General features: G+C 43.3%; 1 protein-coding gene across 2 annotated transcripts in view; it reads left to right on the plus strand.

Moving 5' to 3' along the window:
- Positions 1–363: 363 nt before the first annotated feature.
- STAC (SH3 and cysteine rich domain) overlaps positions 364–25762 on the plus strand; it is a 126718-nt gene continuing 101319 nt past the window's right edge. For both annotated transcript variants that reach the window (XM_017653520.3, XM_073222671.1), the window contains exon 1: positions 364–609. In XM_017653520.3, coding sequence (XP_017509009.3) covers positions 526–609 — 84 coding nt within the window. In that variant the 5' untranslated portion in view covers positions 364–525. The remainder of the gene's footprint in view (positions 610–25762) is intronic.

The raw sequence follows: 25762 nt of genomic DNA on the forward strand, positions 1-25762 counted from the left end.
AAACCTTTAAGGATTTAGCACATACATGCACAACAAAATGAGGATGCAGACAACACAGTGCCAGCTTCTCTGTTCTGGCCCACAGATGAGTGGAGGAAAGTGGAGTACCCTCAGGCCAGGGAACCCCAGCTCCGGTCCCTGCCTTCGTCACTGACCTATAAATAGCTCGGCTAAGTCACTGTCTCCCTTAGGAAGGAGGGAGTTGGGGCCGGTGGTCCCTCCAGGCTGACTCATCCACGGGTTTCTGTTCGCGTTCGGTCTGGTTCCCACTGTCGCCCTCGGGGATGACCCGCCCCGCCGCGCGCCCCGCCCCGGCCTCCCCGCCCCCTCCCCCGGGCCGGCCCCCGCCCAGCCCTGCCCGCCGCCCGGGGCCCGTCGCCGCCTGCCGCCGCCGCCGAGGTGGCCGCGGGCGCGGGAGGCGAGGCGGAGGGCCGGGCCGGGCCGGGATGGGAGTGCGCGCGGCGCAGAGCTGAGGAGGGCGAGCCTGCGGGTCCCCGGGAGCCGCGCGGTTCCCTCGCCGCCGCGATGATCCCTCCGAGCGGCGCCCGCGAGGACGGCGTGGACGGGCAGCCGCCCTCCCCTGCGTCCACCGGCAGCCAGGAGTCCAAGGTACGGCGCGCTCTCGCCCGGGGGGCCCCCGCTCGCTCCTTCCCGCGTCGGGCCACTGGCTTCCTCCGAAGGGCGCTGGCGCCGAGGCCAGACCGTCCCCACCAGGCTGGGGCTCTGGGAGCCCCCAGGACGGGAGAACGGGCGGCGCGTGCATGCGCCCTTCCCCCGCGCGGAGCCGGGCGCTCGCGGGTAGCAGAGCCGGGGGCGCACGCGGGGCGCACGGCGGAAGCGAGGCTCTCCGGGCGCGGGCGGCGCACGAGGGGCTCGGGGCGCGCGCGTGTCCTGCGCGGCGGGGCGCGGCTACCCGGTGCTGGGACCCCGCCGGTGCCCAGGGCGTACGCAGAGATTAGGCGGCTGGGAGGCTGAGGGATGGACAGAGCGACACTCCCCCAGAAAAGCCGGGCCTTGGCGGGCCAGCGGAGGTCGTCAGCGTCCCAAGGGTCTCAGAACCCCATGGTTTAACGGCTCGTCGCCAACCTCAGACCCGGCGCGTATCAGGGCAGGGCCGCGTTCGCGGGAAAGTTGGTGCCACCTCCTGTGGAAGTTCACACTCGGGAACTTACACTTGCTCTTACGAGTTACGCTGATACACTAGCAACCCCGCAGCACTCTGTCACTGTTACTCGTCCTCCGAAACTCTCCTGGGTGCCGGGCACATGTTTGGAAATCTTGGAAGAGGATCAACTACAATGCGGCTGCTGGGCAGGAGATGCCAAATGGCATCTCAGCCTGCCCTGGAAACCGTTAAGATGGAGTTTGTATTGGGGGGATTTTCAGGTGCGGGTCTCGCCGCCCTGTACGCAGGTCTCCTAGTGAGTTGCAGGACATCTTTACAATGCGGAGCAGTCTCTGTACAGGGGTGAAGGAAAGGGGACTCCGGTTTGGAAGGCAGGTCAGATGGAGCCGAGAAAAACCCCATCCTTGTCTCCCTTGACACACGTCCCTGGAAGCCACTGACAACCGAGCAGGATCAAACGACAGCTAAGTATTTCTCTGTTTAAGGGAAGCTGGGCACTGGCCAAATCCCAGCCTCGGAAATCAACCTTCAAAGATGGTAATCCAAGACAGAGAGCCTTGCATTATTTTTATTTAATTTTAATTTTTTTCTGATAAATGTTTGATCTGGGGCAAGCGTGTCCCTTTTCTAAAATTTAGTTGGAAATGGGGCAAAAGCCTCCCTTCCAAGATCATCGTTAAGGAAGAGTTGAGATGACTTAAAGGCCTTCTCAACTCAGTGCAGTGGAAAGACTCCCATCAGTGTTTATCCACTTCCTTCCTGACATAAGGAGGTGGGCCATATCTAACACAGATGATCAGCGGCAAAGCCATCTCACAACCCCCACACACATGCCACCTCTCTACTGACTGAAGTGTCTGTGTGTCTCATCATTGTCCATCATTCATCATTAAATACCCATGTGATATGTAGTAGTGGCCTTCAAAGGTGACCTCGAATACTGAACATGAGTGTAGCCGCACTAGAGTGAAACTGGTATTAAACCTGGTGAATCGGGCCTGTTGCTCTACACTATGGGCACTCCGTGAAGGCTTAGCATTCAGGTATGCAGCAGCATGATTCAAGCACACTGTATGGGTTTGCTATTTATAGATATCCTAATGTAAATTCCTTGGCACAGCAGAAACTACATATGTAACACCCGTAATTATTCACCGATTTCCTTGACTTACGGCTTCGAATTTGTACATGTCAGTTTTTCTCAAAATAGTCTACACACCTGAAGTGTTTATACATTCCTAAATTTGTTGCCCTCACTTGGGTGTTCTTAATCAGTGGTGATGGGCTACCGGGGCCCAGGAACCTTAAGAAATTGAATGCAAAGTACTGTGCCTGTGCATTTTCCCCTGGCATAGCATTTGTGATGTTCTCAAAGGGGTCCATGAACCTCAGAAAGGCTAAACTGCTGGTGTGGAGGAAGGCATGAGAAGGGACAGTATGGCATGAACCAGGAGCAAAGGAAGGCTGTGTGCATTGCAACAGGAATGCCACCTGTGAAAGTTCATTGGCATTTAGAAGCCTCTTCCACTGTGAAGATGAGAGCCTGGTTTGGAAAGTGTGAACAAGACATTAATAGTCATCCCATCTTAGTTTCCTTTGAAGTGGTCCATTTGTGAAAATGCCACATGGGGCAAGCATGGTTCAGGCCCTCTGGACATTGAGCTTTCTCACCACAGACTTTTAAAATTACTTTCTTAACTTTTTGTCTCTGGTTATAAGGGTAACAAACACTTTTTGTAGGAATTTGCAAAATCCAGACAAAAATAAAGGGAAAAAATCACCCGTTGGCTCACAGTCCAGAGACAACTATTGATAACATGTTAATCTGTAATTGTACAGCTTTTAAAAAATCTGTTTCTAGCTTTACGTATTTAGCAGAACTAAGGTGAGCATTCACTGAATGCTTGCTATTTGTTAGACACAGTTTGGCCTTTCACAGGCGCCTCATGAGGGAGACTGCGTGTTATTTCCATTTAATGGATGGCAAGGCAGAAGCTCAGGAAAGCTAGGTGAGTGAGTTGAGTGACACAGGCAAAACAGGGGCCCAGGGGGCGTGGTTCTGAAGGGCAATCTCTCAACTGCTTGCAGGCTGCTTTACATCCTCCTGGTTCACCTGACATCCTAACAAAATAGTTTGCAGGCCTCTAAACGTCATTCCCGACAGCAGTTGTTGGTCTTTTCATCTTAAAAATCTTTGAAAACCAGTTGAGCCACGTTATCCTGCGAAAAGATTAAAGACCAATTTTTGTCCATCTTCTTTACATTTTGTTTCGCCACCCTTCCCCAGAAATATCCTTACGGAAAATTATGGATAATGTTTATTGTGTAAATTTATTTTATTTCTATGGAAATTTTTAAATGGGAAATCACAGAGTCATCTGGAAAATGGAGCTGCAATAAACCCTTTAGTCCAGAGGCCCCAGTGGAAGAAGACTGATGCTGATTGACTGCCCTGGGAACATCACATGTTTCCAGAAGCCTGCATTTTTTGCAAATTCCTTAGAATGCTAGATCATGGAATATTAGAATCGGAAGCACGAGAGGTCATCTATTCTGGATAATTTTTAAAATTATGGATAATGTTTATTGTGTAAATTAATTTTATTTCTATGGAAATTTTCAACATACACAGAAGTAGAGAAAACAATGTAAAGAACCATCACGTACCGAATCACTTGGCTTCCCCAATGGGCAGATCATGGAAGAACTCGTTTCATCTGTTATTCCCACCATCACCACCCCTCCCCACACAAAGAAAATCCCACATCAAATCATTTCAAGTCGCAGCTCTAAAAGATAAGGGCTCTTTTGTAAACATGACTACAATCCCATTACCACATATTCCAGCAAGTGTTTTCAGCCATGGCTCAGTATATTCTTTGGAGGGCTATGAAGTCTGTTGGGAGAGCTATAAACAACCAGAACTGTCATTCAAATCATGCGTGTACATCACTGGGGGAAAGGATCCATAGCTTCTATCAGACCAATAAAGTGTCTGTTAAATGTCCTCTTTTTTTCTCTCTTGAGAAAATTGAAGCCTCAGGAGAGGGGCAGTGATTGGCCTAAGAAATCGCTGGCAACACCCTGGCCTAAGAGCCCCATTTGGGCCTTGGATACCCTGGTACAGTTTCCTCAGAGTGAATTCCTGTAAGAACAAGAAGTAATGTAGCTGATGTGGATTTTATGCTCATAAAATTGGTTGTGTGTTGAAAGCGTTTGAAAGCCACCGAAGAACCTCACCCTTCTATCTTTCCACTAACTATTCCAGAAAGACCACAACTTAATTTGTGTTCTAAGTGCTTGACAGATACCACTGAATACCAAGTAAAATGCCACATGTCAGCATCCCGCATGTCAATGACTGTCTTCTCCTACTGACTTACTGACAACATAGAAATCTTCCAAGGATCTAATAGGAAGGTTTGGTATGAAGGCACTTTGCCATCCCTCATATGATTCATGGTCACATTTTGATGCTGTGGAAAGAGTGTAGGTTTTGAGGTCAAATAGACAAGAGTTCAGATCTTTTCTCATGTTGCCATCTCTGTGATTATGGCAAGTTGCCTAGTCTATCTGAACCTCAGCTTCCTAATCTCTAGAAATGAGGCTGCTAATACCCAATTGACATGGCTTTGGTAAGTCTGTACCTATTATGTTGTAAACATTTGTAAGCACAAAATATTGTTTACTTTGTCTTCCTGCTTCAAATTAGATGAGTTCTGTCACTGGCCAACTCCAGGTGTCATCACTGAAATAATTTCAGTAACTGAAACTGATACTCCATTAGTTTAACTGAGATTTCCTCCCTTTGGACTTTTAGTGAGGATACTGAATGCAGAGAGATTTTGTCTTAGCTATTTTGCATCCTAGGAAGATAAACCACAGACTGACCAGTATGTGACTTCCATTTTGAAAGGTGACGTAAGCTACACAGTGTCCCTTTGGAGCCACAGACCAGGGTGCTCCCTCATTCCTGGATGGTCCTCTCTGAACCTGGACCACTGCCTAAACTAGGGAGAACTGACTTAACCTCTCTAACCAAGAGGATGTGCTCTGCATCTCCCAGAAAAGTCTGTATCCATCAATCAGCAACTATTTCTTGAGTGCCTACTTTGTGCCCAGTGCATGTCACACATACAGATGAAGTTAGTACTGATAAGGATCTTAACTTCTACTCAGGGGAGAAGATGAAAGAAAATGGAATCTTGACTTAGCATTCAAATCACTTTAGGGAGTCCAGGATATAGGCTAGATCTACTAAATGGAAATCTCTAAATGAGGGTCCCAGGCATTAGTATTTTTTTTAAAGCTTCCTTAATAATTCCACTATGCAGGCAAGTTTGAGAAACATTGGTCTAGACTATAACAATTGTGGAATGTCAAAGAAAGCAAGATCCTTTCCCTCCTGACCAAGGTGCTTGAAGGAATCGTTGATAGTTACTTTCTCTCCTTCACTTCTCATTTACACTTCAGTCCGAAAAAATGGCTCTGGCAAAGGTGGCCTGCTATTGTCCTGCTGTTGTCAAATAATCTTAAGCTTTACTCAGATGTGGCTGGATTTATAAGGTTAATTGTGCCCTTCTTCCGTTTATTTTATTGATCATAAAAGTAGTAAGTACTCAATATTGAAAACTAGAAAACAGAAAAATTAGACGAAAAAATCCATTTATCACACAACAACTTAGAGATGAGGATTAAGTTTTTTGCTTTATTTCTTTCCTTTCCTTTCACACACACACATTGAAACAAAATTGGAATAGTGTTATACATAAATGCATGTTGTGTTTTTTCTTCCACCGAATGTCTCCCCATACTTTTAGATAACCAATAACATGAATGTTAAAGATGGTCAATATTCTATTTCACTGTTGTACCACATATATTTTATCAATCCCTTCTGACTGCATATTTAGGTTTTTTTCTCAGTGTTCACACATTTAAAGGTGTTAAAATGTATATCCTGATACAGATACATTTGCATGTATTTCTAATTAATTTCATGGGGAGTAGAATTGGTAGGTCTAGATATAAATATTTTTAAGGTCTTTTATTCTCATTGACAGAGTGCCTCCTATAAATATTATATAATAGCTTTTTTTTCTCAGTAAACTTTGAAGTATGGTATCATACCAGAAAATATACACATTGTAGGATTAAAAGCCTAATGAATTTTCAAAAAATAAAAACTCTTGATCTCTACATAACAATGCAAAAATCAAATAGAATGTTACCAGCACCCAAAATCTCCCTCATATCCCCACCATCCTGCCTTCCTAAAGATAAGTAATACCCTGACTTTTAACAGCATAAATTAATTTCACTTGTTTTTGAACTTTGTGTAGATAGTATCATGGTGTGTACTCTTTAATGCCTGGTTTCTTTCACTTACTATTACGTTGTTTGATTAGTCTATACCATTGCATGTAGCAATTTTCATTTTCATTGGTATAGCATTCCGCCATTGGAATAGACCACGATTGATCTACTCTACTGATGATGGGCATTTGTATTGTTTCTTGTTTGGGGCTGCCATAGCAATACTGCCATGATCGTTCTTACATGTAACCTTTGTGACACTCCTGATGGGTTACATCTAGAGCTACGTTGTTGGGTTGTAGGGTACACATATGTTCAGCTTTAGTAGATATTGGAACTTTTGCTACCAACAATGCAGAAGAGTTCCATCTGCTTCTCATCCTACCAACACTTGGTATTGTCCATTGTTTTCATCTCAGCCATTCTCACAGGGGACTGATTAGTGGTATTGCACCGTGGTTTTAACTTGAATTTCCCCAATGGCTAATGGGTTTAGCATTTTTATGCCTTTTAGCATTTGCATAATCTCTTGTGTAGTTGTTCAAGCCTTTGTCTATTTTCCTATTAGGTCATCTCTTATTTTTTTTTAATTTGTAGGAATTCTTCACATGTTTTAGATACAAGTACTTTGAGAGATAAATGTATTCCAAATGTCTTCTCCTACTCTGTGGCTTACCTCTTCTCTTCTTAACAAAAATGGTTATTTAATGTCAATTTATCAGTTTTCCCCCTTGTGGTTGTGAGTGCTTTTTGTGTGTTCTGCTTATAAAATCTCTGCCTGCCCCAAAGGCTTAGTGGTATTCTCCTGTATGATTTCCTAGAAATGTTATTGTTTTGCCATTTATAATCCACTTGGTCTATAATCAACTGGGACCTGCTTTTTGGTATGGTGTGAAGTAGGAGCCCAGATTCATCAGGGCACTGCACACCTACCTTTGCCATAACTGAGTGACTGTATTTCCAATTGATATGAAGGTTTCTGTTCTGCCACCTTGGTCTATTTTCTATTCTTGTATCAGTATAACATGGTCTTCAATATAGTGACTTTATTTAAGTTTTCATATCTGGAAGAGTAAACCTTCCAGCTCCGATCTTCTTTGTCAAAACTGTCAAATCACATTTCCATAAGCATTTTAGAATCAGCTAATCAATTACCACAAAAACACCTGCTGAGATTTTGGTTGGGATCACATTAAATCTATACATCTCCTTGGAGAGAATGTTTATTCTAGTTCTTCCAAAGGTACATTCCATTCCAGACTGTTTGCTTCTGCCATGTGCCCAGGACATCATTAGCTGAGAACCTAATTTTATGCTACTTTTTCAGTTTTGGGGAGTTCTCAAAGTTGTATGTATAAATTTGAGCCCCAAGTTTATGTGAGGGCAGATCTGTGATTATGAATTCCCATGGATTTTTTTAATTAATTGATTAATTAATTAATTTTATCTATCATTTGCCTATGTCTAGGCTAAGATTTCTTTATCATCAACCTGAGTTGGTGAGAAAATTTGTTTCCAGTTCATTCTTTCTTTCTTTTTCAGATCTCCACTCCATGTGGGCCTCCAAATCCAATCCCCCTAGGTTTTAATTTTAAGTTGTAGAAAAATAGACATAACGTAAAATTTACCATTGTAGCCAAATTTAAGTGTACAGTTCTGTGGCATTAAATGCACTCACATTGGTGCACCACCATCATCACCATCTGTCTCCAGAACTTTTTCTTCTTCCCAAACTGAAACTGTGTACCATTAAGCAGGGACTCCCCATCTCCTCCTACCCCAGTCCATGGTCCCTACCATTCTACTTTCTGATTCCATGAATTTGACTACTTTAGGGACCTCATATAAGAGGAATTACATACTATTTGTCCCAGTGTGACCGTCTTATTTCACTTAACATAAATCTTTAAGGTCCATCCATGTTGTGGTATATGCCAGAATTTCCTTCTTTTTTGAGGCTGAATAATATTCTATTCTGTGTATACACTGCATTTTTTAAATCCATTCTTCCATCAATGGATACTTGAGTTAATTCAGCATTTTGGCTATTGTGAGTAATGCTTCTGTGAACTTGGGAGTACAAATATCTGTTCAAGTCCCTGCTTTCATTTCTTTTAGGTATGTAGCTAGAAACTGGATTGCTGGAATATATGATAATCCTATGTTTAAATTTTTTGAAGATTCATCATACTGTTTTCCACAATGGTCCACCATTTTAGATCCCCACCAGCAATGCGTAAGGGCTCTAGTTTCTCTACATCCTCATCAATACTTGTTATTTTCCATTTTTTATTTCCTAGAGGGTCTGAAATGGTATCTCTTCATTATGGTTTTGATTTGTAATTCCCTAATGATTAGTGATGTTGAGCATCATTTCATGTGCTTATTGGCCATTTGTATATCTTCTTTGGAGAAATATCCATTCGAGGCCTTTGCCCCTTGTTTAATTGAGTTGTTTTTGTTTTTGAGTTGTCATAACATGGCTTTTTAAACCAGCAAATTTGAATTTTAATTGTACTTATTCACTATAGAGGTTTTTTTCTTTATACTTTAAAAAATTATTTGTTTTTTCTTTTGTGAATTGTCTATTCATATCCTTATCTATTTTGACAGTGCATCCATCTGTTTCTTATAGGTTTTTTAAAAATTATTTATAAATATTAAAACCATGATCTTTCATATACATTGCTAACCTTTTCACAGATTGAAATTGTTTTTAAATTTTATCACATTTTCAACATAGAAGATTTATTTTTTTGTGTTTTTAAATGTCTCAAATTTATTAACTATGGCTTCTTTTTTCCATTTATATTTAGAAAGGTCTTCCCCTCCCGGGTAGCAGATAAATATTAAGACACATTTCTCTAGATCCTTAATATATACTTTTTACTTTTTTCACTTTAATCCATCTGGAATTTATGTTGTTATGTGGTATGGAAGAAATCTAATTTTTTTTCTAAATGACTAATAAGTATTTCTAAGACCATTTGTTGAATAATTCGTTCTTTTTTCACTGATTTGAAATGTTACATTCATTATGTAATAAATGGTAATATGTACTAGGTTCTCTTTTAGAATCATCTGTTAAAGTCTGATGATTTTGTATTGATACTATACTGTGCTTTGGCATTACTATTATAAGGTTTTAATTATTGTAGCTTTATAGAGTGATACAAGTATCCTCCTGGGAGTTTTAATCTAGGTGCACTCAACTTTTTGTTTTCCCATTATGTCATAAAAATAGTATTTTGAAAATAATTGCATGAAACTTTTAAGATCATTTCAGTGAAATATTTATAAATAGTGGAACTTCTTATCCAGGAACATAGTATATATCTTTAGTTATTGAAACATCTTTTATACCTCTCATAAATTCTTGGGGATTTCCTTCAAATGCTTTTGCCCAATTCTCAGTTAGCTATTCCCTGGACATTTTATAGTCCAGGTGTCTATTATACACCACCTCTTTTATTTTCTAACTGGTGAGAGCTGACATATAGGAAATTTGTTTTATATTAATTTGGTAATCTAAGATCTTTTAGATACCATTTCTTATACATTAATAAAGAAATGCAACATCACTGAGTGATTCAGAGCATATGGACTCGAGTCAGAAACATCTCTGTTCAAATCCCAATGTGCCACTTTGAGATGCCACTTACCAAGCTTCCCTGCCCTTCGACTTGCCTGAACTTCACTGTTCTGTCTGTAAAGTGAGCATAATAATGCCCTTCTGCAGCATTAAATTAATCGTTCAATTAATTAGTGTGTACTAAGCACTTGAAAGTGCCTGGTACATAATAAATGCTAGCTATTTTATTAGGTTATGATAATGTCTACAATAATAATTTTACCTCTTTGACTACAATTCTCTCTTTTTGGGGGGGGGTTGCGGTGGGGTAGGCAGGGATAGGAATTTATTGCTTTAGAACTCCCCAAATATGGTAAATATTAATGGAGGTATTGAGTAGGTACCTGAGTGACTTCAGATGCCACCACTTACTTTAAATGTAAGTGCACATTATCTGTAAGTGTATGTTGCGCACTGTTGGCACTATGGGGTGGCTCTCTTAAGCCATCTCATATTTCCAGCCACTCTTGAAGCTACTGAAAATTTACACGTTTCAGCCTGAAAAATATAAGGTGGTGCTTTGCAAATTTAACTTCAAGACAAATCTAGTTCCAACTAAATCATTCCTTTAGACCTCCTACTACACAGATTCCAGACTCCCTACTCATGTTCGCAATTAAACTGAGACAGGATTTCTTGTGCTAAAGATGGGTAATGTTCTTAGTTTACTAAGAATTTTCATCAAGAATGGATATGGAATTGTTGCAAATGACTTTCTGACAAGTATCAAGGTTATTATGTGATTTTTTTTTTTTTTGCCCTTTGGTCTCTTTATGTGATAGAGTAGTAGATAACATAATATTAAACTTTTCCTACATTCCTGGAAAAGGTCTACTTGGCCATGGGGATTTCCTTTTAATAAACTGCTGGGTTTTGATTGCCAATACTTTTTTATTTTTACATTTATATACATAAGGGAGATTGTTCTATAACTGTCACTTGTGACCTAGGTCATATTTTATTTTAAAGGATGTGCCAATCTTTAAAAAAAATGGTTTAGGAAGATTTCCATGGATGTTTCTGTTTGTTTTATTTTATTTTTTTCCTTTGGAACAGTGTGTAGAACCTTGATCTCCCTTGAAATGTTTGAAAAAAAAACCCTGCCAGTAATATCAAAACCTAGCACCTATTTTAAAATAAATCTTGAAAGCAGTTTTTCCATTTTATTTTTCTATTTTCTTTTTTCCTAACTGGGCATAAGCCAGATTTGTTGGCTTGCATTTTGCCAGAATATTACTCATTTCCTTTAAATCTGCACATAACCTCCAGATGAGTTCCTGTAGAAACAGCCCTGGAACCTTCCTTCAATCTCATCTCCTCATCGCTCCCTCGAGCAGGAATCCATGTGCTCTCTCCTGTGAACACCCTTTTCTCTAGCTTTCTGTGTATTTGCAGCATTAATCCCTTAGGTCTGGATTTGGGGTCAGGGGCGCTGAGCACCAGTGCTCACATTTCCACCTCCCCATGAGCAGCTCTCCCTGCCCCCTCCTGATGTCTCTCACTCTCCTTCGATTTCCTTCCAACAGCTGGAACAGCTCCCCTCCAGTCCTATTGGCTGTCAGTTCCTCCTCCACCCATCACTTAAATGTTGGTCTCCCCTAGTGTTCTAGTGCCAGCCCTCAGCCCTTCTTGCCCTCCATCGTCTCTCTGGGTTTCGCCTGGAACATCTTGCCTATTCTATTCATTTCATCCACCAGCTGATGACTGTCAGATCTGAATCCAACACAGACATCGCTCTTCTGAGCTCCATACACAGCTGCCTTTCAGATGACCCGTCTGGATGCCCTCCACACATTTTAAATTCAACCTACCCTCAAATGAGCTAACATTCTTGACTCAAATGCCAGCCCAGTTCTTCTTGTGTGCTCATGAATTATCCATGAAGAGCATCGTCCAGGGAGTCAGCCACGCCAGAGAACCTGTCATCTCTGACCACCCCCATGGGCCTGAGCAGAGCTTGTCTGGTAGCAGGTGGACAGGACACAAGATATCTATTGGCCCCCAGAGGGAGCTTCACTTATCTGAAAATGAAACTTGTACCTGTTGCCTATCTCTAATGGCCCTTATCACTGAAGCTTCACTCACACATTTTCAGGCCTGGGAGCATCATGACACCCTCGGCTCCCTTGCCCTTCCAACTGAAATAAGGGGCATTAGGGAAAAGAGGTACAGAGTTCTATGTGCCCCTGGTGAGGCCCTCACATTCCTGCCCTCCATCTCCAACCTTCTCGTCTTTATCAGAACAAGGACACCTTGGCAAAGAGTTCCCCTAATACCCCCTTTCCCAGTGATGTCAATCTCCAGAAGAAACCCTTGCTCTCTTGCCATGTAACCTGTGCATTTACTGACCCAGGTCCCCAATGGTCCGTAGCTTCCCCTCCGCACTCTGGAATTCACTCCTCAGCAAAATCCTCTCTCTCCTCAACTTCTTCTCTAGTGTATCCTCCACTCTTAACTCTCTGACACCCAGTCCTTCCCCTGAGGCTGCACACGTGGTGGCTCTTTTCTGTTTCATCTGGCCTGGTAGCTGGGGAGGCACCCTCCCTACTGCTTCCAGACCCTGCCTCTCCTGCCTTAAAGCACGTAGCTTCAAAATCCACATGCTCAGGCTCTTCCAGCCGCCGCTAGCACAGCAGTCTCCTACCAGCCCTGTAGGTCCTCCGTGGTGGTGGAGGCTGCTCACTCCTACTCACTGTGCCCCTACTCCTGTCTTAGTCTTGAGTGATTTTCATATCCTGCAGATGACTTTTCCTAATGCCTGACTTCTTCAGTCCTTAAACCTTTCTCCTCCTAAGATCTTGTCTTCCACTCTCTTCCATGTCACTGTCCCCTTCCATGACCATTCCCAGGACTTCACACAATGATCTCCAGAATCTCCCTTTCAAGCTTCCCATGTAACCACCGCCTGGTATCTTTCTACTTAATTTCTTCTAACACCTCTATTCCAATAATACTCCAGCCCTCCATGGGCATAAAATCCATTAAATTGAAAAGCTTACCTTCTTTTCTCTGTCCCTTAACCATTCTAGGTTCTCAGATTCCTTTTTATCATCTTTGCAATTGCTCTCTTGCAAACACCCCGAGCTCCCTTGACCCTGCCATGTGCAGAATCATGTGGGAAGCCTTCACTTTGCCTGTAGCCAATTTCTCACCTACTCCATACCCACACTTCTGGAGAAAGTAGAGAAGACAGACAATAAACAAGGTGAAAACAATGCATAACTTGTTTCAGGCAGTTATCAAGTTACTTAGAAGAGCACAGTGTGGGGTGGCTAACATGAAGGGGCTCTTTTACTTTGAGTGACCAGAGAAGGATTTTATGGAAAAGTGACTTTTGAGACAAAGACTAGGATGAAGTGAGGGCATAAGCCAACATCTGAAGATCCAGGGTAAGAGTGGGGTGGGGGAGAGATCTGGGCAGAGGCTCTGAGGTGGGAACAAGCATCTGTTCTGAAGAGCTGCAAGAAATCTTACGTGCTTGTTGTTGAATGAACAAGAATGAAACATCAGAAGGTGAATCCAGAGAAGTGAGTCCAAGGGCTAGATCTGTACTGTCCAGTGTGGTATAGCTGTTACCCATGTGTGGCTAGTTAAATTTACATTTAAACTAATTACAGTAAAAAAAAATTTTTGCTTTCTTTGGTCATACTAGTCACATCTCAAGTACTTGGTAGTCCCCTGTGACTAGTGGTTACTGTATTAAACACCACAGATTATGGAACATTTCCATCATTGTAGAACATTCTTATAGACAGTGTTGGCTATCTTATGGACCTTAATGGCCATGCTAAGCAATCTAGATTTTGTTTAAGAGATGACCATTTTAGAAAGCTAGGGAGGAAGAGGATCTGGACAGTACATGACTTACATTTTACAAAGATTGTTCTGACTGCTGTAGGCAGTGGTACTATGTGGCATAGCAAGAGCAGAAGTAAGGAAACCAGTTAGAAAGCTGTAGTAGTCCAGATTGGGGATAATGGTGTGTTATGTTAGACCAGGCATATGTTAGTGGAATGTTTAACCAGTGATAAGTTTTATAATAGATCTTGACAACAGACTCAACAAGATTTGCTATGAATGTGATATGAGGTGTGAGGGAAAAAGAAACGAAGGATGATTCCAAAGAGTTAAATGCATGTATCAAAAGCCTTTATGATCCATAAAGCCCTGTACAAACATAAATTGGTAGCAGTCATGGTAAACTTCAAGAAGATGAGACATGAGCTTAATCTAACGGATAACCTTTCAAATATGGAAATTGTATGATTGGCATGACTGATATTGTATATGGGAAAGAAACAAGAAAGTTGAGCAAGTCAGACAGAGGTCTTAGACACTGGGCAAAGGGATTTAAATTTGAAGGGTAAGACTAAGAGGAGCCATTAATGTTGTAACAGTGAAACAGAAGGTCGATTAGCATGGAGAGAAGCTAAGGCCAGGCAGATGGACAAACCAGTCTTAAGAAAATGACAGAGAAAATGGGAAGGAAGAGAAGAAAGCAAGCATGGAAGGACTTTCCAAGACAAGCGAATGTGTCTAGTTCCTCTCAAGACAACCATCTTCAAAGAATTGCACAAGTGTGGAGGCTGGGTTCAACCAGGAGGACACTTATCTGGCCAAAGATCATACAGTCAGTGAATGGCTGGAGTAAGAATAGCAATTCCAAGATCAGAGACTGGAAAAATTCCAAAGAGTGGGGTAGGAAGGCAAGAGAGCATAAGAGCTGATGTTACCAGTGAAGAAAATAAGATGCAGGAGGGAATGAGAAGCAAACAAGGTCATTAAGAATTAAGACTGTGAATTCCACTGCTTTCCAGAAACTCTTCTCTGCTATGTTGCTTGGTCCATGTAGGTTATCAGACAATATTTAGTTATAAGGATTGGTTGTTAGTCACAGAGGTCTATAGTCTTATATCTTCATGTGGCAAGAATATGGCAATAAGGTATACAGTCATCCAATAAGAAAATATTCTGATTTTTGGCTTCTATAAGTATAGACCATCTCTCCACAAAATTAAAAACTGCATGTGGGACAGGAGAAATACCATGGTTTGTAATAATTTCCTTCAGTCAGGGAGTCTTTCTGGTAAATTATGATTATTATATCTGCAATAGAAAAACCTCCCAAATTATAGTTTTGGAAAAAGTCTCTTTCCTCCTGTTCTGATTAATCCTATTTTAAATGCACAATGGAAGTCCCTACCCTGGAGTCAAATAAGCTTGATGAGATTTTCAGACTGATTTTGTTAACTACATATTTTTAGCAGATATTGAGCCAAAGTTTCATCAAGTAGGGTATATATGATTAGCTGTACATACAGAAACTCAATTATAAATTGAATCTCTGTTCATTGAACACTATTTTCCAACTAGGTTTCATTAAGAAATTTGAGAGAAAGTTCCTTGGAAACATAATGATAAAAATCACATGGTACAAATACAATAAATCTTTTAAATTAGATTTATGATTAAAAATTCTAGGGATAATTTTCTGATTCTACATTATTCTATTATACCAAGTTAGTTACTTTTTTTTTTCCAGAAACATTTCTTAGAGTTTCATATTTTTGGAGAAAAGAGTTCTTTCTATCACAAAAAGTACAGAGAAACCGTATCAGGCAAGGATGCTCAGGAAAGGGATCATCCTGAAAAGTCAAGCCTTCCTTATAACAGAGAACATGTCCTTTTATATTCCAAGTTTTTCCCTATTGAGACTTTTGCTTGCAAATCTTTCTTTAAACTGGTTAACTTTTCCCTGCTTTCACACGCCGAATATGTCACATGGAATTTCATTCACATATAACAGGGCTGAAGATGCTCTGTAAATTTCAAAACAATTATATTATTGTTGTACTTTTCTTTTCCAATGGGATATTAACACAGAATCATTATTTTAAACACCAGCTATTGAACTTTTGATGTAGGAGAGTTTTTCCTCTTACACTAATGACTCCATACTGCTATATACTCTCCTAGTTTTTGTTTCTGATTCTAACATTTTTCTAACTCTTCCTACACAAAGACCATGCCTCTCTGCAAGCTACCCTGAGGCTTGTAACTTGCTTCTTCTAATTTGCTTTTGTATTGGAAAGTAAATCATCAAGCTAGATGGAAGTTCCTTTTCCCTAAAACAAAACAGAAAACTGACCTTAATAGGCTATCAGGGAAGTAAATACAGGATTTTGTTTTTTTAGTGTTTGGGGTTTTATTTTTGATTTTTACTTAGTATTTCTTCTGATAGTTCAGCAGACTTCTTGCTCACATATCCTGGTCCTTGACTGTATTTTCTATATGCATTTCAACTCAACAAGGCAGTTGTTGAGTTCCTGATAGGTTTGATATTTCTTCATTCTTGTTTAAAAGGCAAATTGATTAAGTTCAAATCGCTGGTATCCATTTGTTTCATTAATACATTTTTACCAAATGCCTAATATGTGTATCGGTTTGCTGGTTATCATCCCCTAAGGACCTGACCTTACAATTAACATTTGAAAAGATAAATTTCTAAATATCAGTCTCTGTTGTCATCATCTTCTGTAGTGTGGATTTTTTTCTAACTGTTCTTTGGGGTTCTATCACTTCTACTCAGGAATATAGCCTATAAATGATCAAAATAAAATGTTCCATGAATAAGTTACATGAGGCAAGAAAAAAAAAAGAGCAAAAGGGAAACACATTCACCTTGCAAAGTTAAGCCATGTCACATGGTTGTTGTGTTAAATACAAGGGAGGACACAATGTAAAATCAGGAAGCTTCTTGTCAGACCACAACTCAACCCGCTAATGCTTCTCAAGTGTGCAGACTCTCCATCACTTTGAATGGTCTTCTTCCAGGAGGAATAACTTCAATTCAGGCTGGTTCTGATAACTCAGGTGCTCTAGAATTTCATGGATTTTATGGACTTGTCTGAGAAGGCAACATACGTTGTTTCATATGCACTTTATTCGTTTATTTTTGGGGTTAGAATTATTTTGGCAAAGTTCCTTTCAATAGACTGCCGATAGGGTAGCTTTCACAGGCAGCAGGAAGTGGAAAGCTGACAGCCTAATTTGTAATGAATGACGGGGTTGAGGATGGGAGATACGTTAACCTGTATATCAGGAGCCGAGAGAAAGATGCCAAGCAATCCAGCTTCTTAGCAGGACCTTTTCTGGTTCTTAATTGGACCTTCCCTTGTTCACAACCTGGTTGGGCAGCTGTGCAGAGCACTGGACTCTCACTCCCAGAGCCCATGCACGTGGCTCCCAGGCCCTGGACAGCAGCTGTGGAGCAGATGGAGGCCAAGGAGGAGGAGGGCCGCAGCTTTGACCTCAGCCGAGTGATCAGACTCATCAGGTCACATGGGTCCAACTTTGGGAAGCCTGTTTCCACCTACAGAGCTGCTGTAGCTGCAGAAGGTGCTGAGTTTATTTAGTTTTTATTCCTTTGCAAGAACAGAGTCTCGGGAAAGCCCTGGCCTGTTGCGCACTGTGGCTCAGGACTGTGAACCGCACCACACGTGGTCTGTACCCCAGCGCACAGGTGTCTTGTCAGTGGGTTTCAGCCCCAGGCAAGTTCGCTATGGATTTAATGTGACCAAAGAAATTGACAGCAAAACATTCTTGGGGTGAAAGGGTTATACCCAACTTTATTTCCAGGTGGCAGGTCAGTCACTAGAATTCCATTCACTCAGAGCGAGTCTGCAGGCAGCAAGCTGGTCTCTGCCTCTGGGCCCCTCTGCCTGCACAGCCGTCCCACACAGCTGTCCTCTGGGCTTCCCTGCACAGTCGTCCCACACAGCCATCCTCTGGACCCCTCTGCCTGCACAGTTGTCCCACACAACTCTCCTCTGGGCCTCTTTGCAGCCATCCCACACAGCCGTCCTCTGAGACCCTCTGCCCACATAGCCATCCTCTGGGCCTCTGTCCTCTGCTCTGCTCTCCTGCAGCCTTGCAGCCATGCCACCAGAGCACTGGGCGGAGCTTTCTATATAGAGTCAACAGCCATGTATTGCCCACAGGTGTGCAGTGAGCTTGTCAACCAGGGCCAGGTGAGAATCCTGGCCACAGGAACTCTCATTTTATCCACAACAGGACAGGGCTGTTTCACTCTGCACCAGTCAGTCTGTGGCCCCCGAGGGATGGGGAGGTTGCATGATCTCCCAGTGGAGACAGTTACCATTAGCTGAGGGCAGTTATTGGAGGAAAGAGCGATCTGCAAACCAAAGCAGCTGGGAGAGGGGTGAAGGGCCCCCATGGAGAGGATCTGGGTGGGGCAGCCCTGCCCCCCTCTCCCAATGCCCTTGGCTTCTACCTGTGCTGCCTTAGCCAGAGCAGCCATTTGCCTTTTCCATGCTGATATTTTTGGTCAAAACAGGGTGATATGTTTGAAGAAAGTATGATACACCTGATGAAAGCCTGTAAGAGCTGTTGGCTAGGGAATCTGGCTGCTTAGCTCCCTCACTCCACTGCATCATATAGCAAAGGAGGGTACCCTAGGGATCTGTGGCAGGGCACTGATGGCATGCTCCACACTCCACCCCCAGACACATTTCAGGGAGACGGACAGGACTTGGCTAGATTTTGGTGGTCCAGTATAAAGTGCAGAAGTGGCTGGAGGACAGGTAGCCCCTCTGCCCTGGCTCCTCCAAGACAGCCTAGTACTTCGTCCTCTAATGTGACCGTCCTTGAGAGCTTTGGAATAAAGACCTCTGAGAAATCTATGCTTTAGGGCAGCTAAGTCAGGGCTCTGGGAAAGATTTTAGCCAAATCAGTTCACATACACCCATAGGCATTTAGAAGAGCTCCCCCAGCTGACTTTGAAGTCAGGGACAAACCGAAGTCCAGCCCTGGAATCAGTCCTTGGATCCATCAGCCTGAATCGTGCCTCGAGTTTAGTGGCTTTGACCAGCCACTGACAGTCTGTGCCTCATACAGCCACACCCAAAATGGGGGACTCAGTGCTTTGGGAAATGTTGGGGGAACTGGATAAGAGGAGGGAAGGGGTTAGGATGAGGACAATGCTAAGGTCATAGAAGGTAAAGCAACAAAGTGATAGTGGCTATCCTTGGAAGCTTTTGTGTTCAAGACCCAGCCCAAAACACATTATTTTCATTGTCTCGTCCCCTGCAAGGTAGGCAACTTCCCAATTTGACAGAGAATAATTAGCTGGTAAGGGTCAGATTCAGGTCATCTGACTCCAAACCTGGGCTATCATGTTCCGGATTCAGAGAGATTTTAGAGAAACAGAAATGGAGATAAAGGTATAGAGATGAGCACATTATAACAGCTGTTCATCTGTATCAAATGATCGTGTCCATGTGTTATGTAACCATTTGAGAAGGTCAATGGATCCTTTTGAATCCTAGAGCATAGGAAATACAGTGTGGAAGGAACCTCTGAGATCACCACAGACAATGCCATGATATTAGGGCTAGGAAGCGGAGGCCTGGAGCAATGGAGGTCTTCCCCAAGTCACACAAACAACACTATAACCCACAGGACAGACCAGTGAGGCGTTTAGGTTGGGTTTGAGAAGCCTTATGAGAATCTTCAAAGGACGTCATAGAGCAGTTGGTTGCAAATTTGAGGGGCATCAGCGTCAGCTAGGGACCCATTCACCCGCAGATTCTTAGACCCTAGCCTGAGTTTCTGTCTGATAGGTCCAGGGTCAGGCCTGAGATCTTGCAGTTCTGACAAGGTTCAGGTGATGCTGACCCTATTGGTAAACTGCCCTCAACAGGCTGCTGCCACGAGTGACTACCCACTCAGCACGCCTCGGGTACCCATCCTCTTCACCAACTGCTTTGGTTGTAACCATAACAGGTACTCCTCTCTTGACTCAAGATGGTCTGCACGTATGTAAGGGCTGTGCCAGAGCCTCTGTCACCACACAGGTGGCCAGAATTCATTCAGCTGGCAAGAGGGAAGTGTCAGGACCACACCAGGTTGGCCCAGCCACTCTCCCCTTTCCACACCCCATACCTCCTTCCCCAGCTGTGGACTTCGATGAAGAAGGCAAAGGAAGTTGACTTCATATAGTGAGACTAACTTGCCCAAACCTCCAGACAACCTTTTGTGTTCATTTTGAAACAACCAGGAAAAGGTTGCTGTCCCTACATTCTGGAGTCATACTGGTTAGTGAAAACTTGTCTCTGTCCTTTCTAGACATAAATCGATGGGCAACTGAAGGTTCACAAAGGGTGCGAGGGGCCTCCCAGCTATGTATTTCCTCAGCAGGGATTTCACATTCAAGGACACACTCTCCTCCATGCACAGCACGAGTCTGCCTTTTCCAGCATATTCCTAGAGGTTTCCTTATGCTCAAACTGCTTACTTCCTTAAAAGTGACCGTTAACAAAAAGGCAAAAGTTGCCTCACTTCTGAAACCTTGCAGAAGGCTACCTTAAGGACCTGGATAGAAAATATCAAGGGTGTCAGACTGGAGCTCTAGCTAGGACTGCTGCAGGGAGCTCAGGAAGCCTGCTCCTGTGGCTTTAGGAACTTTCATGGAAAGGAGGCCGGCAGAGCTGCAGCCCCAGCCAGCCACCGGGAGCCAGTTCCTCTCTGTCCATCAGGAAGACAGAGATAGGATCTACCACACACTGTGGCTCAGCCAGCAAAGCCATGATTTATGGGGCCTTGTGCAAAATGAAAATCAAGCTGCTTGTTTAGACATTAAGAATTTCAAGATAGCAACAGCAGAGAATTAAACCAAATGCGGGCCCTTCTAAGTGCAGGCCTTTGTGCATCCACACACAGGCTGTGCAGCCATGAGGCCAGCCCTGCAGCATGGTCCCCACAGCAGAGTGTGATGGGGCAGGAGAAGGGGAAAGGGACAGGGGACGGACATTTCCCAAGGAGTTACTGTGCAGGGTGACCCACACGCATCACCTCACCTAGTTCTCCTTTTACCGAAGAGGAAACTGCAGAAGCTGAGGCTCGGGAAAGAGAAAGGGCTTGCCCCAGGGTCTGTGGCTGCTCCAGTCTGCTGGCATCCCTGTCCTCTTCTGGATGGGAGTCCCGGTTAGTTGGTTGGTGGGTTGGTTGGTTGGTTGGTTGGTTGGTTGGTTGGTTGGTTGGTTGGTTGTTGGTGTTACCCCTTCCACATCCACATTCTTAAAGCAGAAGCTTGTAGGAAACCTGCTTTCAAATCTTATCACCTTCAAGCCAAGGAAAAGACATACAGGGAAGTTTTTTAATGACTAGACAGATTAATAAATGGTCCCCATCCTAGTTCAATAACATCAACAAAAAAAAATAATAATGGAAACACAGGATGAGAAGAGGAGGGAGGATGGAAGGAGGGGGAGAGTGGTAAGAAGAGGAGAGAAAGGGCAGGCAGGAGAAAGGAGAGAAGCTAGCATGGCCCTGCCAGCCACTCCGGACCTTTTCTCATGCTTTATCTTAATCCTCACAATAGCCTTCCCAGACGGATCTTGTTGTTCTGCCTACTGTCCAGCGAGGGGCCAGAAGCCCTGGGGTAACTTGCCAAGCAGTGCAGGTGTGTGTTCCATGGCAGGGGATCCCCTCAGCAGGCACAGTGAAATCCCTTTAGAGCAAATAGTAATAGCAGGTGCTGTGTACCAAGTCCCTATTAGGAAGTGTCTGCTCTTCACCCAGGCACTTTAAGTCCTGACCACAGTCCCTACGCATACACACTTAGCAGAATCATGATGACATTTCCAAACTTCAAGAATAGAGAAAAGTCCCTAAAGCTTTCCAGAAACTAGAAACCAGCAACCTTCCTTAAATGAGAATCAGGAGCATCAGCTTGCAAGCAGTTCCAAGGCACCGTGGCTCCAGATTCTCAGGCAAGTATTTTCACCTGGGGTCCAGGATCAAGCCGCTAGGTGGCTCTGAAAGAGGAAGTCATCAACACGTCTCCTGAAAGAGCAGAGATACGAATTAAATCCTGGAGAAAGCAGTCAAAGCCATCAGTATATTAAAAAATGAATTTCTCATAACCAAGGAGACTGTACCCCGGAAGGCAAGGGCATGAAAATCTTAAAACAATGTTTGTAATCTCCTCCTTTGATGAAAATACTAGAAATCTGTTTGGTCTCCACTGGTGGAGAATCAATTGGAACTCCTCATTATGAAAAGGATTCCTGGTAAGCCAGGATTTATTTACTTGTTGAAGAGTCTGTACTGGAAAACTGCAGCAAGTGGCCTGGGAAGTGGGGAACAGGAGCCCCCTTACCCAGGAGCAGGGCCCTATTGCCTGGGTTAACAGTGCTCTAGAAGCTCTAGGACCCTAAATATAAGCAAAAAGATTAGATATTAGAAGTGAAGACACAAAATTACCAGCAATTGATAGGAAAGTCTATCTTTTCAAATAATCAGTTGACACTCTCATGTCTAGTAAAACAATCCTGTATGCTACAAGCTCAAAGTACAAAACACAAAGTTCATGGACTTTTTTTTTACACCAGCAACAGCTACGACATACCTAGAAAATACCTTGCATGCAAAATATGTGCATCCATTGTGAAGAAACATGCAGGCATCATAGAAAGATCTGTAAGGAGATGTTGATATATGGAAAGGCATGACAGTTTTTACGTAAGAAAACTTAATATTGTAAAGATGTCAATCCACTCTACATAAATACTTAAATTCAATTCCAATCATATAACAACAGAGCTTTTTTTTGACTGAAAATTTTTTAGAGAATTAGTGGCAGGTTACCTAAACTCTCCAAGCCACTGTCTCTTCAGTACTTTTCCAATCATAACAAAACCTACTTCAGTTAGAGGTAACTAGGAATTAAATGAGTAATACATGTAAAGCACTTAGCATGACACCTGGCCCATAGTAGAACCTGCTAATAATAGCTTCTGTTATTTTACTCTTATTAAATGTACGTGTGCATACAGATGTATGTATGATAGTATTCACTGCAGCAATGTTTACAGTAGCAAAAAACAGGACAGCCTCAAATTCCCATCAATGTTATGATTAAGTACAATACACTGTATCCATAGCATGTAAAAGTACTGGTGAGATTTCTTATGTATATGTCGATAATCTGACATGGGAAAAGTAAGTCACAGGGCAAAATATGTAGGATAATCCATGTATGTACAAAATATTGAAATAACAATATATCAGTCAATAAATAGATGACAGATATTTTTAAGTAAAAGTAAATGTTAGCAAATTCAAAGACACTGTTCTGGTATTAGGGGCTCTGGACTTACTGGTTGCTGTTTGTGTGCAATACAAAGAAGGTGGTAGAAGTGATACAAAGCAATTTTCTTTCTTTATTACAAATACATCCATATTATTTGAATTGCTTAAAAGATCATATATTGCTTTAAAAAAAACACGAAATAGGAAAGTATAGACCATGCTTCAAGGGTCTAGTTGGGCTTTGGGAGATCTTGGTCCTGGGAAAGCAGCATTGAACTCGACTCCTCTGGTGAGGCCGCAATGCCCGCACACTGGGCCGCCAACCGAGAGGACTGCCGGGCCCCCAGCTCTGATGAGGCCCCATCTGGATCTCACTGCCGAAGCAGCCTCTCTTCATCCTGGCTCTGCCCCAAGTGTGGGTCCCTCCAGGCCCCATTCTCCCTCCTCACCCCCTCCTCTCTGATCCGAGAGTGCTTTCCCTGACTTATGGTGCCGGGGTCTCCGGGCCCCCTTTCTTCCACCGTGTTCCCTGAAACCTTAAGCACAGTAACCATAGTCTTAGATTCTGAGGGTCTTCATACTGCCTCTGTCTGGTGGCTCCCTGAGCCAGACTCCCTGGGGCACTCTCCAGGGAAGCAGCTCCTGGTCAGAAGGCAGAGAGGCATCCCCCCACCAGCCTGCTACCTCTAGGCCAGTACCCTTCCCTTGGGGGTGAACCGCGTGCTCCCTCAAGGCCTTGTAGGACAAAGGCCTCACCTCCGACTCAACCTCACATTTCACCAGCCTCTCAGCCACCATCTCACTGCAGCAACTAAAGACATCTTTCGGGCATTCGGTTCCATATCTCTGTCCTTGCTCTTCCTGTGGACCAGAAGTCTCTTCTCCATTTCTACTTCTCGCCACTTCCTCCTGCACAGTCTTACTAGTTCCTTAAGACACAACTTTGTTCTGCAAGCCTCCCTTCCCTGCCCTTAGCCCCTCCCCCAGGGGCAGGCCAGGGGCAGTGGCCCACTTACATCTGCTCCACTGCACAGACCCTGAGATGAAGCCCATACAGGCAGCTACTGAGAGGTACTCTTGAGAGCAAATCCCAGAGGGGCTGAGGAAGGCAGGGCTGAGCACAGGGGGATGTTAAATTTCAGGGTGGTCACAACAAGGCCTCAGCCAATTCTGTGCAGAGTTGTGCTCCTACGGTGGCTTGTCAGAGTTGTTCCAAACTGAGGCAAAATATGGAGCCTATCCCCTCCCATCCACCAGCCATGCCTCTAGGGAGAAGGGATAGCCTTAGATGAGGAAGGGGAATGAGGCAGGTAGTCTGCGCTGTGCACCACAACTACCTGTCTGTGTATGGGGATGCGGGGGATGCTCCGTGCTCCCATATGTCCATCTCCCTGCACTTACCAGCATCAGTCTTCCCTCTAGACTAGGGGTCCCCAAACTAGAGCCTGCAATCTAAATCTACCCCACTGCTGGTTTTGTAAAGTTTTATTGGAACATAGCTATGCTCATTCATTTACACATTGTCTATGACGCTTCTCATACTCTATCATGGGATTGAGTAGTTGTGATAGAGATCATATGGTCCTCAAAGCCTAAAATAGTTACAATCTACTCTCTACAGGAAAAGTTTACCACCCCCTGCTCTGTTATCTTATATAGCATTCCACAAGTGTGCTGGGAAATGTAATTTTGGATGAATGACAAATGAATTCACGTATGGATGAATGAGTCACATGTACTTGGGTTTGATTCATGGCTCTGCCATTCAGAAGCTTAAGCACATTATTTAACCCCTCTAAGGCTCACGTTCCTCATCAATAATGTGGGATTTGTATTATCCCCTTGTCAGGGTTGTGGTGAACATTGAATAAGAAAGCTGATATAGATTGCTAGCACAGTACCTGGCATATACTATATGTTCACTTAAAGAAGAGCCATTGGGTCTCTTCAAAAAGTTCTGACATTTTAAGGCTGGAAAAGCCCGGAATCCTACTTCCCTATTTGGGTAGACTAGATGTCAGTGTACTTGCTTTATAAAACAAACAAAAAACAACCTTAGCACCTGCAGGAAATGCAAGACCTTTCATGCTGCGTAAATGTGACAGACAGTCCTGATGCTTCTCAGAGGTGTCATGCTGTATGTGTCTGGCCCAGATTCTAATTAATTGGGACAAACCAGATCCCATAAATGAAAAGTGCTGCATTTGAGGGTGACAGCTAATAAGTCGTAGCCATTCAGAATTCCATTTCATTAGCAGGGACAGCCATGCTGCAGGCCAGCCCCAGGGGACTACCTCCATGACAAGATTTCCAGCGCAGACAGCCCCTGCACATTTGATGGGGCTTTTACGGCCATTGCATGAACAACCTTGTTAATGCCGTTGTATTTAGTTCAGGTGACACAAGTCACAATGAACCACCAAAGTTTAAAGGCTGACATGAAGAATAATTTTATTTCTCCCTTATCCAATATCCAAAGTGGATGTACTAGTTCTATTGCTGCATAACAAAATACCACATGTTCAGCAGTTTGAGACAACACATATTTATTAAATCACAGTTTCTGTGGGCCAGGA

Source organism: Manis javanica, chromosome 15 (genome assembly GCF_040802235.1).
Source record: "Manis javanica isolate MJ-LG chromosome 15, MJ_LKY, whole genome shotgun sequence".
In the NCBI taxonomy this organism is placed as follows: Eukaryota; Metazoa; Chordata; class Mammalia; order Pholidota; family Manidae; genus Manis; species Manis javanica.